Source organism: Lithobates pipiens, unplaced genomic scaffold (assembly GCF_037356315.1).
Source record: "Lithobates pipiens isolate NorthernLeopardFrog02 unplaced genomic scaffold, aLitPip1_a1.2 Scaffold_23, whole genome shotgun sequence".
NCBI classification, from domain to species: Eukaryota; Metazoa; Chordata; class Amphibia; order Anura; family Ranidae; genus Lithobates; species Lithobates pipiens.
In genome coordinates, this window is record NW_027507785.1 from 2,018,689 (window position 1) to 2,032,341 (window position 13,653).

Sequence of the window (13,653 nt, forward strand, 5' to 3'; positions counted from 1 at the left end):
GGAGGAAGCGGTATATGACAAAAGTGCTCAAGCGGAGTGTGGGACGTTTTGTTACATGTATTATCTATCGGATCACCCCGTCTGAGGAAGGCGGCATCCACGCAGTCCTGAGCTACCGATGTCCCTGTTGCCCTTCATTTTAGAAAACCCCTTAGTGCTGGAAGTGACTGTCTTTTTTTGTTATCTTATATCTGTATATACCGTGTATAACTGTGTCTTTATGTCTTCCATGGAAAGCTGCACAAATATGTGAGACATTGTTATTACGAGAACCCATACGGTGATGATATCTACTTTAATGAGAGAAGAGAAGTTCCATCCGATCTTATTTTATACAACTTTCATTTTTTTAATGCTTCATTTAATTTGGCTAGAACAATTTCCATTATAAAAGGCCCAGATTACATCCCTGAAACATTTATAAATATAAGTGACCCCGTCTACTGGAAAAAAGGCAAAGTAAGGAATCACTGGATTGTTTTCTCTTCATATCATTTGCTGATGTTCATATTTTTGATTTCATAAGGAATTTCTAGTCTAATTTTAAGATATACTAGTCAATGGAACAGGTACATCCGAGTTACTACCTCCTGTGTAATGCCTGGGGAGCCTCAAGAACACGGCACACAGCCTGGGAAATCTCTGCAAACCTCCATGTACAATCCGTGCAAAACAGGGAGGAAGTCTGGTGCCATGGAAATTGGCTAAAACATTGTTTTATTAATGCAGGTGAACAACAGTCAAAAATGCCAACGTGTTTCTGCCATCAGGCCTTAGGCCGCGTACACACGCGGGGACTGTTCGCTCAACTTTGTCCGCTGAACAGTGTTTCGGCGGACAGTCCGCTCGTGTGTGGGCTTTCAGCGGACAGTTTCAGCGGACAGTCTGACGAACAAAGTTTTTCGGAAATTCCGAAAAACTGTCCGCTGAAACTTGGTTTGAGCGGACAGTCCGCCCGTGTGTAGGCTTGTTCGTCAAACTAAGTCTCGCGCATGCTCAGAAAGAATTTACACGCCGAAGGTTGCATTGCAGTGTATAGGACGTCGTTTTCTAGTCCCGTCGTACGTGCCGTTCACGTCATCGCGCACGGTTTCAGCGGACTGTTCGTTCGTCGTGTGTGGGCAAGTCCGTCCATGCTAATTTTGAGCGGACTGTCCGCTGAAACTGTTTGACGAACAAAGTTGAGCGAACAGTCCCCGCGTGTGTACGCGGCCTTAATCATGATTAAGGCCTGATGGCTGAAATGCATTGGCTTTTTAAACCTGCATGTTTTAGCCAACGTCCATGGCACCAGCCTTTCTCCATTTTTTTATACCGATACTAGCCAATGTACCTGTTCATGAATGGGGTCATTTTTGAAGACAAATAAGTTTATGAACTCAGAAATAGTGGAGAACTGGCAAAGTATACTACCTTCTAAAATGGTATTCCCGGGTATCATCCTATATAAGAAGGCGGAATTTTTTTTATATAAGCGACTCTATTGATCCCTATCGGGAACCCATAAATACACCCAACTGAACAAAATCACTATTTTTATTTCAGTACACGGTATATAAAAGTGTGACAAATTAATGAACACAATATACTGTATATCAAATAAAAGAATTGTACATTGTTGGACATTATACATAATATACACTCACCGGCCACTTTATTAACCACTTCAGCCCCGGACCATTTTGCTGGCCAAAGACCAGACCACTTTTTGCGATTCGGCACTGCATCACTTTAACTGACAATTGCGCGGTCATGCGACGTGGCTCCCATACAAAATTGACGTCCTTTTTTTCCCACAAATAGAGCTTTCTTTTGGTGGTATTTGATCACCTCTGCGGTTTTTATTTTTTGCGCTATAAACAAAAATAGATCGACAATTTTGAAAAAAATTCATTATTTTGTACATAATTATGAGTCCATGTACATAAGTATCACAAGCTCCTCCCATGTACATAAGTATCACAGGCTCCTCCCATGTACATAAGTATCACAAGCTCCTCCCATGTACATAAGTATCACAGGCTCCTCCCATGTACATAAGTATCACAAGCTACTCCAATGTACATAAGTATCACAGGCTCCTTCCATGTACATACTGCTAAAGGCCTCCAAGTCACTGCATATAAGCTCTCCAAATAAATAAGTGAGCTCAATGAGCTCAATGGCGCTCTCATAAAAACTATTCCTCAATAATTATTAAATCCTCAAATATGGTGTTCTCATAAAAATAATCCTCAATAATAATCCTCTAAAGTAAATGAATAATTAAAAATATTGTACCATAGGATAATTAAATAAAGAAATCAATAGATGTGCAAAGCCGTAATCAATTTTAAAAAATATTGAATAAAATCAATAATAAATGTGCAAAAAAAATCGATATCGATACAGTTTTTTGCACTATGGAATTACATTTATTCACTAGTTGTTTGTTATTGCATTATTGCACTTTATGCATGGTGGAAATTTTTTTGCTATTTTTGCGCAATTTTTTGCTTTTTTTGCACGTATTTGATTATTGTTTGCACAAATCCATACTTTGACCCGATTTTACCTTTTTATTTTTATTGTTCATCTAGTTTTTATCCCATTGATTTTAAGAACGTTAATAGCGAGTCAGCTATTTGCTGATTTTGCACTTTCTTTGTTTGCACGTGTTTTTTTTTTTTGCACATTTACACTGGATGATTATTGATTTTATTCAATATTTTTTTTAATTGATTACGGCTTTGCACGTCTATTGATTTATTTATTTAATTATCCTATGGTACAATATTTTTAATTATTCATTTAGTTTAGCGGATTATTATTGAGGATTATTTTTATGAGAACACCATATTTATTTGGAGAGTATATATACAGTGATCATTGAGGATTTATTCATTATTAAAGAATATTTTTCTATGAGAGCACCATTGAGTTAATTTATTTATTTGGAGAGCTTATACACAGTGACTTGCAGGCCTTTAGTAGAGATGGACGAACTTCCGACGGGACATTTCGCAAATGCGAACCGCGAATGCGGTTGAAAGTTCGCGAACCGCAAAGTTCCCGGCGGGCACCATTGACTTCAATGTGAGGCGAACTTTAAAGACCTACAGGTCTTATTTCCAGCCACAAAATAATTACTAGCTGTGCACACATAGTCCCACCACATGCCCACTGACAAAACACATGTATGAAGTGAATTTGGGATCGACAACTACAAGCATTCTTTTTTTATCTGTGAAATTTTGACAATTCAGGACTCAGGAGCGCATGAAGGCAATGGAGGATAGGAAAGGTCAGGGTAGGCTATGAAGAGGGTGCAGGAGATGATCACCAGCACTGTGAATTAGAGCACTGACACCAGCACCGTGATAGAGTGCACTGACACCAGCACCGTAATAGAGAGCACTGACACCAGCACCATGATATATAGAGCACTGACACCAGCACCGTGATATAGAGAACTGACACCAGCACCGTGATAGAGTGCACTGACACCAGCAACGTGATATAGAGCACTGACACCAGCAGCATCATATAGAGCACTGACACCAGCACCGTGATATAGAGCACTGACACCAGCACCGTGATATAGAGCATTGACACCAGCACCGTGATAGAGAGCACTGAGACCAGCACTGAGATAGAGTGCACTGATACCAGCACCGTGATATAGAGCACTGACACCAGCACCGTGATATATAGAGCACTGACACCAGCACCATGATATAGAGCACTGACACCAGCACCGTGATATAGAGCACTGACACCAGCACTGAGATAGAGAGCACTGACACAAGCACTGTGATATAGAGCACTGACACCAGCACCGTGATATAGAGCACTGACACCAGCAGCGAGATAGAGAGCACTGACAGCAGCACTGATACCAGCAACTCGCTGCTGGGCCCCAAAAATATGACACCGCTCAACCTCTTCAAACAGGAGGGTACGGCATATAGTAAGGTGTGCTTTTTTTGTACAAGGAAGTGAGCCAAATGTAGAAAAAAGGTCTGTGTGCTCGATTAAATAAATTGTTTATAGAGATATACATGGTCTACTGGTCACATGTGTTGAATTTCTCTGAGATCCATGCCTCATTCATTTTTAGAAATGTCAGGTAGTTAACACTGTCGTGAGCTAGGCGAGTACGCTTATCGGTCACAATTCCCCCTGCTGCACTGAACGTCCTTTCGGACAGGAGACTGGACGAGGGGAAAGCCAACAGTTCCATTGCAAATTGGGCAAGCTCTGGCCAGAGGTTAAGCCTGCCCACCCAGTAGTCTAGGGGTTCATTACTCCTCAGAGCGTCCACATTGGCCGTTAACCCGATGTAGTCAGACACCTGCCAGTCTAGGCATTCCCTGATGCTGGATCCGGATGAGACCTGTCGATGGGTCGGCTGAAAGAATGACCTCATATCAGAGGTCACCAACACATCTTCAAACCGGCCTCTTCTTGCAGGCGCTGTTGGATTGCTACCCACAACTCCTTCTCTGGGAGTGGGAATTGCTCCTCTGCCAGCGCACGCAAAAGCAGAATGCAGCATTTCTCGAAGCAAGGCCTGGAAGTGCTGCATTCTGACAGCCCTCTGTGATGGTGGTAACATTTCCGCCATTTTGTGTTTGTACCAGGGGTCTAAGGACGTTGCTACCCAGTACTGGTCCTTCACCCTTATGCTTTTTATACGGGGGTCCCTGTTAAAACACTGGAGCATGAAGGCCCCCATTTGCACTAAACTGGAAGCGGTGTGGTGGCCAGGCTCCTGCTCATCATCCAAGATAATGTCATCCTCCTCGTTCTTCTCTTCCCATCCATGCACAACAACAGGTATCCCAGAAAGGTTTAAAGCATGCTCTTCTTGCTCCTCCTCATTTGCCCCGCCACCATCCTCCTCTGACTCCTCTTCAGACTCCTGTTGTTGACTTGTCTCAGATAGAGTAGCCCCCCTGGGAATTTATCCAGCATTGCGACTTTCTCATCTTCCCGCTCCTGCAACTCCACGGCTTGATCAATGACACGCCGCAATGCACGGTCCATAAAGAAGGCACAAGTTACCATGTCACTGAGGGCACCATGGCTGCGACTGAGCAGTTTGGTGATCTCATCAAATGGCCGCAGAAGTCTGCATGCGTCGCGCATGAGCAGCCACTAACGTGGTGAAAAAAAAATGGCTCCCCAGATCCTGTTCTGCCGCAGAGTTCATACGGGTAGACGTTAACTGCACGTTTGGCACCGTTGTCACACACCACTTTACCAACTGTCAAATTGAGCGGTGTTAGCCACTGATCTGCCTGTGAACGCAAAGCTGAAAGGAGTGCCGGGCCAGTGTGGCTATTGGCTTCCAGGCACAACAGATGCAGTACAGCATGGCAAAGTCTCACCTAGCATGTCGAATAGGTTCTGGGGAGCTTGGGTGGCGCAGCGGAAGAGACGCTAACAGCTGAAAAGGAGGAGTCAGCCGAGGAGGAAAGGGAGGAGGATGGAGTAGGAGGAGAAGGAGAAGAAGAGCCAGGCCTGCATGCAATCCGTGGCGGTAAAACCAAATCTACACGGGTGCCACAGGTTACATGCTTGACGGCCGTCAGAAGGTTCACCCAGTGGGCAGTAAAAGTGTTATACCTTCCCTGCCCGTGTTTTCTAGACCATGTGTCTGTGGTCAGATGTATCTTGGCACCGACACTGTGCCAGAGATACATTCACTTGCCGCTGAACATGGCCATATAGCTCTGGGATGCCCTCCTGTGAGAAATACTTCCTTCCTGGGACCTTCCATGTTCCAATGGCCACAAATTTTCTAAAGGCCTCCGAGTCCACCAGTTTATATGGCAGTAGTTGGCGGGCTATGAGTTCTGATGAGCCAGCCGTCAACCATTGGGAAAGAGGGTTATCCGGCGTCATCATTTTTTTACGCTCGAACATTTGGCCCACGGAAGCCTGCCTTTTTGCAGAAAAACGTGAGCTTGCCGTGATGGAAGGTGGAGTGGAGGACAATTGTGAGGAGAGAGGAGAAGGAGAAGTAGAAGGCGAGGCTGGATGGTGAGAGCCTGGAGTGTGGCTTTGTGTGTTCCGTTGCTCCCACTGGGCTCGGTGATGGCTGCTCATGTGCCTTCTTAAGGCGGTCGTCCCTAGGTGAGTGTTGGGCTTACCGCGACTAATGCGTTGACTGCAAATATTGCAGATGGCAACGCTATTGTCAGTAGCGGACATGTTAAAAAAAGCCCACACTGCGGAGCCCTGTGCCGGTGTCCTGGGAGCACCAGATGTGACCGTACATGGTCGATGACTCGCTCCTGATACATTCGCAGTCTGCTTTGTCCCTCCTGTGCAATCTAAGTTCTTCCTGCTTCTCCTCCCTATCTGCTGGTCCATATCTCCCTCTGAACTCCCCTCCTCTTCCTCTCTTGTGGGCACCCACCTGGCATCACTAGGCACGTCAAAGTAATTCCTGTAACTCAAGTGGAAGGTATATGGTGGTGGTGGTGTTGGTGGTAGTGTCTTTGGGGGTGCACATAGCAGAGAGTGAAGAAGAGGGTGCAGATCGAGAGGATGAGGAGGGTGCAGAAGAGTAAGGCTGAGTGAGACACTCAACCAAGTCTGGTGCGTCCTTTGATGTAATTGCACGCACCTTCTGCAATTTGCCACTTTGGCTCAAGTCTGTTGCTCCTGCCCTACCCCTAACACCCCTGGGGAAGGGCCTGCCTCTTCCTCTGCCTGTCATTTTTTAAATGACCCTGTGACAAAAGGCTCTAGAGAAGTGCAGTATGTATGTGGAAGAAGGTATATAACACCCCGCTTCAATCTGTTGTTTTTGGGGGCCACTGGTCTATCACACCAGTTATAATACTTTTTTTTATTGAGTTTGTCCCTCTCAGTAGTATCGCTGCAGAACCACTCAGCAGTCACAATGCTGCACAGTGGAAATGCACTATACTATGCTTTCTATATGTGCAAATATTTTATACGTGTATTACACACCAATATGCTGCACACCAAATAGTACACCTATACCAGTCCTTACAAGGACCTTTGTGGACCAAGTAGCTAGTGATTTGCAGACTGTACCTCAGTCCCTACACTGATAAAGGACTGCTGCAGAATAGGGCAGCAATCTGCAGCAGTGCACCACAACCCTCCAAATAGTACACCTATACCAGTCCTTACAAGGACCTTTGTGGACCAAGTAGCTAGTGATTTGCAGACTGTACCTCAGTCCCTACACTGATAAAGGACTGCTGCAGAATAGGGCAGTAATCTGCAGCAGTGCACCACAACCCTATATATTGTACACCTATACCAGTCCTTACAAGGACCTTTGTGGACCAAGTAGCTAGTGATTTGCAGACTGTACCTCAGTCCCTACACTGATAAAGGACTGCTGCAGAATAGGGCAGCAATCTGCAGCAGTGCACCACAACCCTCCAAATAGTACACCTATACCAGTCCTTACAAGGACCTTTGTGGACAAAGCAGCTGGTGATTTGCAGACTGTACCTCAGTCCCTACACTGATAAAGGACTGCTGCAGAATAGGGCAGCAATCTGCAGCAGTGCACCACAACCCTCCAAATAGTACACCTATACCAGTCCTTACAAGGACCTGTGTGGACCAAGTAGCTAGTGATTTGCAGACTGTACCTCAGTCCCTACACTGATTAAAGACTGCTGCAGAATAGGGCATCAATCTGCAGCAGTGCACCACAACCCTCCAAATAGTACACCTATACCAGTCCTTATAAGGACCTTTGTGGACCAAGTAGCTAGTGATTTGCAGACTGTACCTCAGTCCCTACACTGATAAAGGACTGCTGCAGAATAGGGCAACAATCTGCAGCAGTGCACCACAACCCTCCAAATAGTACACCTATACCAGTCCTTACAAGGACCTTTGTGGACCAAGTAGCTAGTGATTTGCAGACTGTACCTCAGTCCCTACACTGATAAAGGACTGCTGCAGAATAGGGCAGCAATCTGCAGCAGTGCACCACAACCCTCCAAATAGTACACCTATACCAGTCCTTACAAGGACCTTTGTGGACCAAGTAGCTAGTGATTTGCAGACTGTACCTCAGTCCCTACACTGATAAAGGACTGCTGCAGAATAGGGCAGTAATCTGCAGCAGTGCACCACAACCCTGTATATTGTACACCTATACCAGTCCTTACAAGGACCTTTGTGGACCAAGTAGCTAGTGATTTGCAGACTGTATCTAAGTCCCTACACTGATAAAGGACTGCTGCAGAATAGGGCAGCAATCTGCAGCAGTGCACCACAACCCTCCAAAGAGTACACCTGTACCAGTCCTTACAAGGACATTTGTGGACCAAGTAGCTAGTGATTTGCAGACTGTACCTCAGTCCCTACACTGATAAAGGACTGCTGCAGAATAGGACAGCAGTCAAGTATAATATTCTTTCTATATTTGGAAGAAAGTATATTATACGTTTACAACCCTATATACTGTTCACCTATAAAAGGACCTTTGTGGACCTAATAGTAATAGCTAGTGATTAAACTGACTGCCCCTGCTGCACACAGTGTCCTGTTCCTCCCTGCACTGACAAAAGACAGGCTGCTGCAATCACCAGCACAGCAGTGCACTCAACCCTATATACTGTAGTACACCTATACCATACCAGTCCTTAAAAGGACTTTTGTGGACCTAGTAGCTAGCGATTTGTGTCACTACAGTCTCTCCCTGCTCCACACAGTGTCCTGTCCCTACACTGAAACAAGACAGAATGTAAAATGGCCACCAGACCATGTCTATTTATAAGGTAGGGGGAATGTCCAATTGTCCATATGCTGAAATGTCTCAATTGGCTGACCTGTATAGGGATGGCCGAACGGTTCGCCCGGCGGTTGGTTCGCAGCGAATTTTGACTGTTCGCGATTCGCCCGATCGGCGGACTATTGCCACTGTTCACCCGGCGGACTTGTGTTTATAGTGTGAAATAACTTTGACCCATAATGACACATCCATCATGAGGTACAGGACAGCCAGTTGAGACATTTCAGCACATGGACAATTGGACACTCCCCCTAACTTATAAATAGACCCGATCCGGCGGCCATTTTACATTCTTTCTTATGTCACTATAGGGAGAGGTCGCTGTGTGGAGCAGGGAGAGACTGCAGTGACACAAATCGCTAGCTATTAGGTCCACAAAAGTCCTTTTAAGGACTGGTATGGTATAGGTTTAGGACAGTATATAGGGCTGAGTGCACTGCTGTGCTTGTGATTGCAGCAGCCTGTCTTTAGTGAATGCAGGGAGGGACAGGACGCTGTGTGTAGCAGGGACAGTCAGTTTAATCATTAGCTATTACTATTAGGTCCACAAAGGTCCTTTTAAAGACTGGTATGGTATAGGTGTAGTACAGTATAAAGGGTTCAGTGCACTGCTGTGCTTGTGATTGCAGCCGCCAGTCTTTTGTGAGTGCAGGGAGGGACAGGACGCTGTGTGTAGCAGGGACAGTCAGTTTAATCATTAGCTATTACTATTAGGTCCACAAAGGTCCTTTTAAGGACTGGTATGGTATAGGTGTAGTACAATATATAGGGTTGTACACGTATAATATTCTTTCTTCCAAATATAGAAAGAATATTATACTTGACTGCTGCCCTATTATGCAGCAGTCCTTTATTATGTAGGGACCAAGGTACAGTCTGCTAATCACTAGCTACTAGTTCCACAAAGGTCCTTATAAGGACTGTTATAGGTCTACAATATATAGGGTTGTTGTGCACAACTGCAGATTGCTGCCCTATTCTGCAGCAGTCCTTTATCAGTGTAGGGACCAAGGTACAGTCTGCTAATCACTGGCTACTAGTTCGACAAAGGTCCTTATAAGGACTGCTATAGGTCCACAATATATAGGGTTGTGTGCACTACTGCTGACTGCTGCCCTATTCTGCAGCAGTCCTTTATCAGTGTAGGGACCAAGGTACAGTCTGCTAATCACTGGCTACTAGTTCGACAAAGGTCCTTATAAGGACTGGTATAGGTCCACAATATATAGGGTTGTGATGCACTACTGCAGATTGCTGCCCTATTCTGCAGCAGTTCTTTATCAATGTAGGGACTGAGGTACAGTCCGCTAATCACTAGCTACTAGTTCCACAAAGGTCCTTGTAAGGACTGGTATAGGTATACTATTTGGTGTGCAGCATATAGGTGTGTAATACACGTATAAAATATTTGCACATATAGAAAGCATAGTATAGTGCATTTCCACTGTGCAGCATTGTGACTGTTGAGCGGTTCTGCAGCGATACTACAGAGAGCGACAAACGCAATAAAAAAAAGTATAACTGGTGTGATAGACCAGTGGCCCCCAAAAACAACATATTGAAGTGGGGTGTTATATACCTTCTTCCACATACATACTGCACTTCTCTAGAGACTTTTGTCACAGGGTCATTTAAAAAATGACAGGCAGAGGAAGAGGCAGGCCCTTGCCCAGGGGTGGTAGGGGTAGGGCAGGAGCAACAGACTTGAGCCAAAGTGGCAAATTGCAGAAGGTGCGTGCGATTACGTCAAAAGACGCACCAGACTTGGTTGAGTGGCTCACTCCGCCTTATTTTTCTGCACCCTCCTCATCCTCTTGATCTGCACCCTCTTCTTCACTCTCTGCTATGTGCACCTCCAAAGACACTACCACCAACACCACCATATACCTTCCGCTTGAGTCACAGGAATTATTTTCTGATCCAAATCAAGACATTTCCGATGCACAGCCACTCTTGGCATTGGATCAGGAAGAGGAGGTAGCAACAACCGCCACTCAGCAGCCTGACGACAGTACCCAGATCAGCCCAAGGAGGAGGTTGGTCCCCGGGGGTTGCTGCCTACTCCGAGATCTCTAATTCTGGGGAAGGTGACGTCGATGATGACGTGTCTAGTGATGTCACGTGGGTGTCCACGAGAGGAAGAGGAGGGGAGTTCAGAAGGATATATGGACCAGCAGATAGAACTTAGATTGCACAGGAGGGACAAAGCAGACTGCGACTGTATCAGGAGCGAGGCATCATCCATGTAAGGTCACATCTGGTGCTCCCAAGACGCCGGCACATGGCTCCGCAGTGTGGGCTTTTTTTAACGCGTCCGCTGCTGACAATAGTGTTGCCATCTGCAATCTTTGCAGTCAACGCATAAGTTCCAGTAAGCCCAACACTCACCTAGGGATGACCGCCTTAAGAAGGCACATGAGCAGCCATCGCAGAGCCCAGTGGGAGCAACGGAACACACAAAGCCACACTCCAGGCTCTCACCATCCAGCCTCGTCTTCTACTTCTCCTCTCTGCTCACAATTGTCCTCCACTCCACCTTCCATCACGCCAAGCTCACGTTTTTCTGCAAAAAGGCAGGCTTCCATGGGCCAAATGTTTGAGCGTAAAAAAATGATGACGCCGGATAACCCTCTTGCCCAACGGTTGACGGCTGGCTTGTCAGAACTGATAGCCCGCCAACTACTGCCATATAAACTGGTGGACTCAGAGGCCTTTCGAAAATGTGTGGCCACAATGGAAGGTCCCAGGAAGGAAGTATTTTTCACAGAAGGGCATCCCAGAGCTATATGGCCATGTTCGGCGGCAAGTGAATATACAGTATCTCTGGCACACAGTATGGGTGCCAAGATACATGTGACCACAGACATGTGGTCTAGCAAACACGGGCAGAGAAGGTATATCACTTTTACTGCCCACTGGGTGAACCTTCTGACGGCCGTCAAGCATGTAACCCATGCCACCCTAGTAGATTTGGTTTTACCACCACGGATTGCATGCAGGCCTGCTTCTTCTTCTCCTCTTCCTACTCCATCCTCCTCCCTCTCCTCCTTGGCTGACTCCTCCTTTTCCGCTGCTAGCGTCTCTTCCTCTGCACCGCCCAAGCTCCCCAGAACCTATTTGACATGCTAGGTGAGACGTTGCCATGCCGTGCTGCATCTGTTGTGCCTGGAAGCCAAGAGCCACACTGGCCCGGCACTCCTTTCAGCTTTGCGTTCACAGGCAGATCAGTGGCTAACACCACTCAATTTGACAGTTGGTAAAGTGGTGTGTGACAACGGTGCCAATCTGCTTAGCGCATTGAAACAGGGCAAAATTACACACGGGCCATGCATGGTACACGTCTTAAACATGGTCGTGCAGCGATTCATTGTCAAATACCCTGGGGTCCAGGAAATCTTGCGGCAGGCAAGGAAAATCTCGGCCCATTTCAGAAGATCTTACACGGCCATGGCTCACCTTGCTGACATTCAGCGGTGACACAATCTGCCAGTCAGACGTCTTATTTGCAATTGCCCGACGCAATGAAACTCAACCTTCTATATGCTTGATAGGCTGCTCCAGCAGAAACGTGCAGTTAACGTCTACCTGTATGAACTTTGCGGCAGAACAGGTTCTGGGGAGCTGGGTTTTTTTCACCACGCCAGTGGCTGCTCATGCGCGTCGCATGCAGACTTCTGCGGCCATTTGATGAGATCACCAAACTGGTCAGTCGCAGCCATGGCGCCATCAGTGACATGGTACCTTATGCCTTCTTTATGGAGCGTGCATTGCGTCCTGTCATTGATCAAGCTGTGGAGGAGCAGGAGCGGGAAGATGAGGAAGTCGCAATGCTGGATGAATTCGCAGGAGGGCCTACTCTATCTGAGACAAGTCAACAACAGGAGTCTGAAGAGGAGTCAGAGGAGGATGGTCCCGGGGCGGATGAAGAGGAGCAAGAAGAGCATGCTTTAAACCTTTCTGGGATCCCTGTTGTTGTGCGTGGATGGGGAGAGGAGAACGAGCAGGACGACATTATCCTGGATTATGAGCAGGAGCCAGGCCACCACACTTCTTCCAGTTTAGTGCAAATGTGGTTCTTCATGCTCCAGTGTTTTAACAGAGACCCCCGTATAAAAAGCATAAGTGTCAAGGACCAGTACTGGGTGGCAACGTACTTAGACCCCCCAGTACAAACACAAAATGATGGAAATGTTACCGCCGTCACAGAGGGCTGTCAGAATGGAGCACTTGCAGGCCTTGATTCGAGAAATGCTGCATTCTGCTTTTGCGTGCGCTGGCAGAGGAGCAATTCCCACTCCCAGAGAAAGAGTTGCGGGTACCAATCCAACAGCGCCTGCAAGAAGAGTCCGGTTTGAAGATGTGTTGGTGACTTCTGATATGAGGTCATTCTTTCAGCCGACCCATAAACAGGTGTCATCCGGATCCAGCATCAGGGAACGCCTAGACCATCAGGTGTCTGACTACATCGGGTTAACGACCGATGTGGACGCTCTAAGGAGTGATGAACCCCTGGACTACTGGGTGGGCAGGCTTGACCTCTGGCCAGAGCTTGCCCAATTTGCAATGGAACTGTTGGCTTGCCCCTCGTCCAGTGTCCTGTCTGAAAGGACGTTAAGCGCAGCAGGGGGGATCGTGACCGATAAGCGCACTCGCCTAGCTCACGACAGTGTTGACTACCTCACATTTCTAAAAATGAATGAGGCATGGATCTCAGAGGAATTCAACACATGTGACCAGTAGACCATGTATATCTCTATAAACGATTTATGTAATCGAGCACCCAGACCTTGTTTCTACATTTGGCTCACTTCCTTGTACAAAAAAAGCACACCATACTATATGCCCGTACCCTCCTGTTTGAAGAGGTTGAGCAG

At 46.5% G+C, this 13,653-nt stretch overlaps 1 protein-coding gene across 1 annotated transcript in view; it reads left to right on the top strand.

The window, feature by feature from the left end:
* Positions 1 to 13,653, top strand: part of LOC143927160 (vomeronasal type-2 receptor 26-like) — a 94,801-nt gene that overhangs the window by 65,275 nt on the left and 15,873 nt on the right. Inside the window, exon 2 of the mRNA XM_077451109.1 lies at positions 238 to 459. Within this exon, the coding sequence (XP_077307235.1) occupies positions 238 to 459 (222 nt within the window). The remainder of the gene's footprint in view (positions 1 to 237; positions 460 to 13,653) is intronic.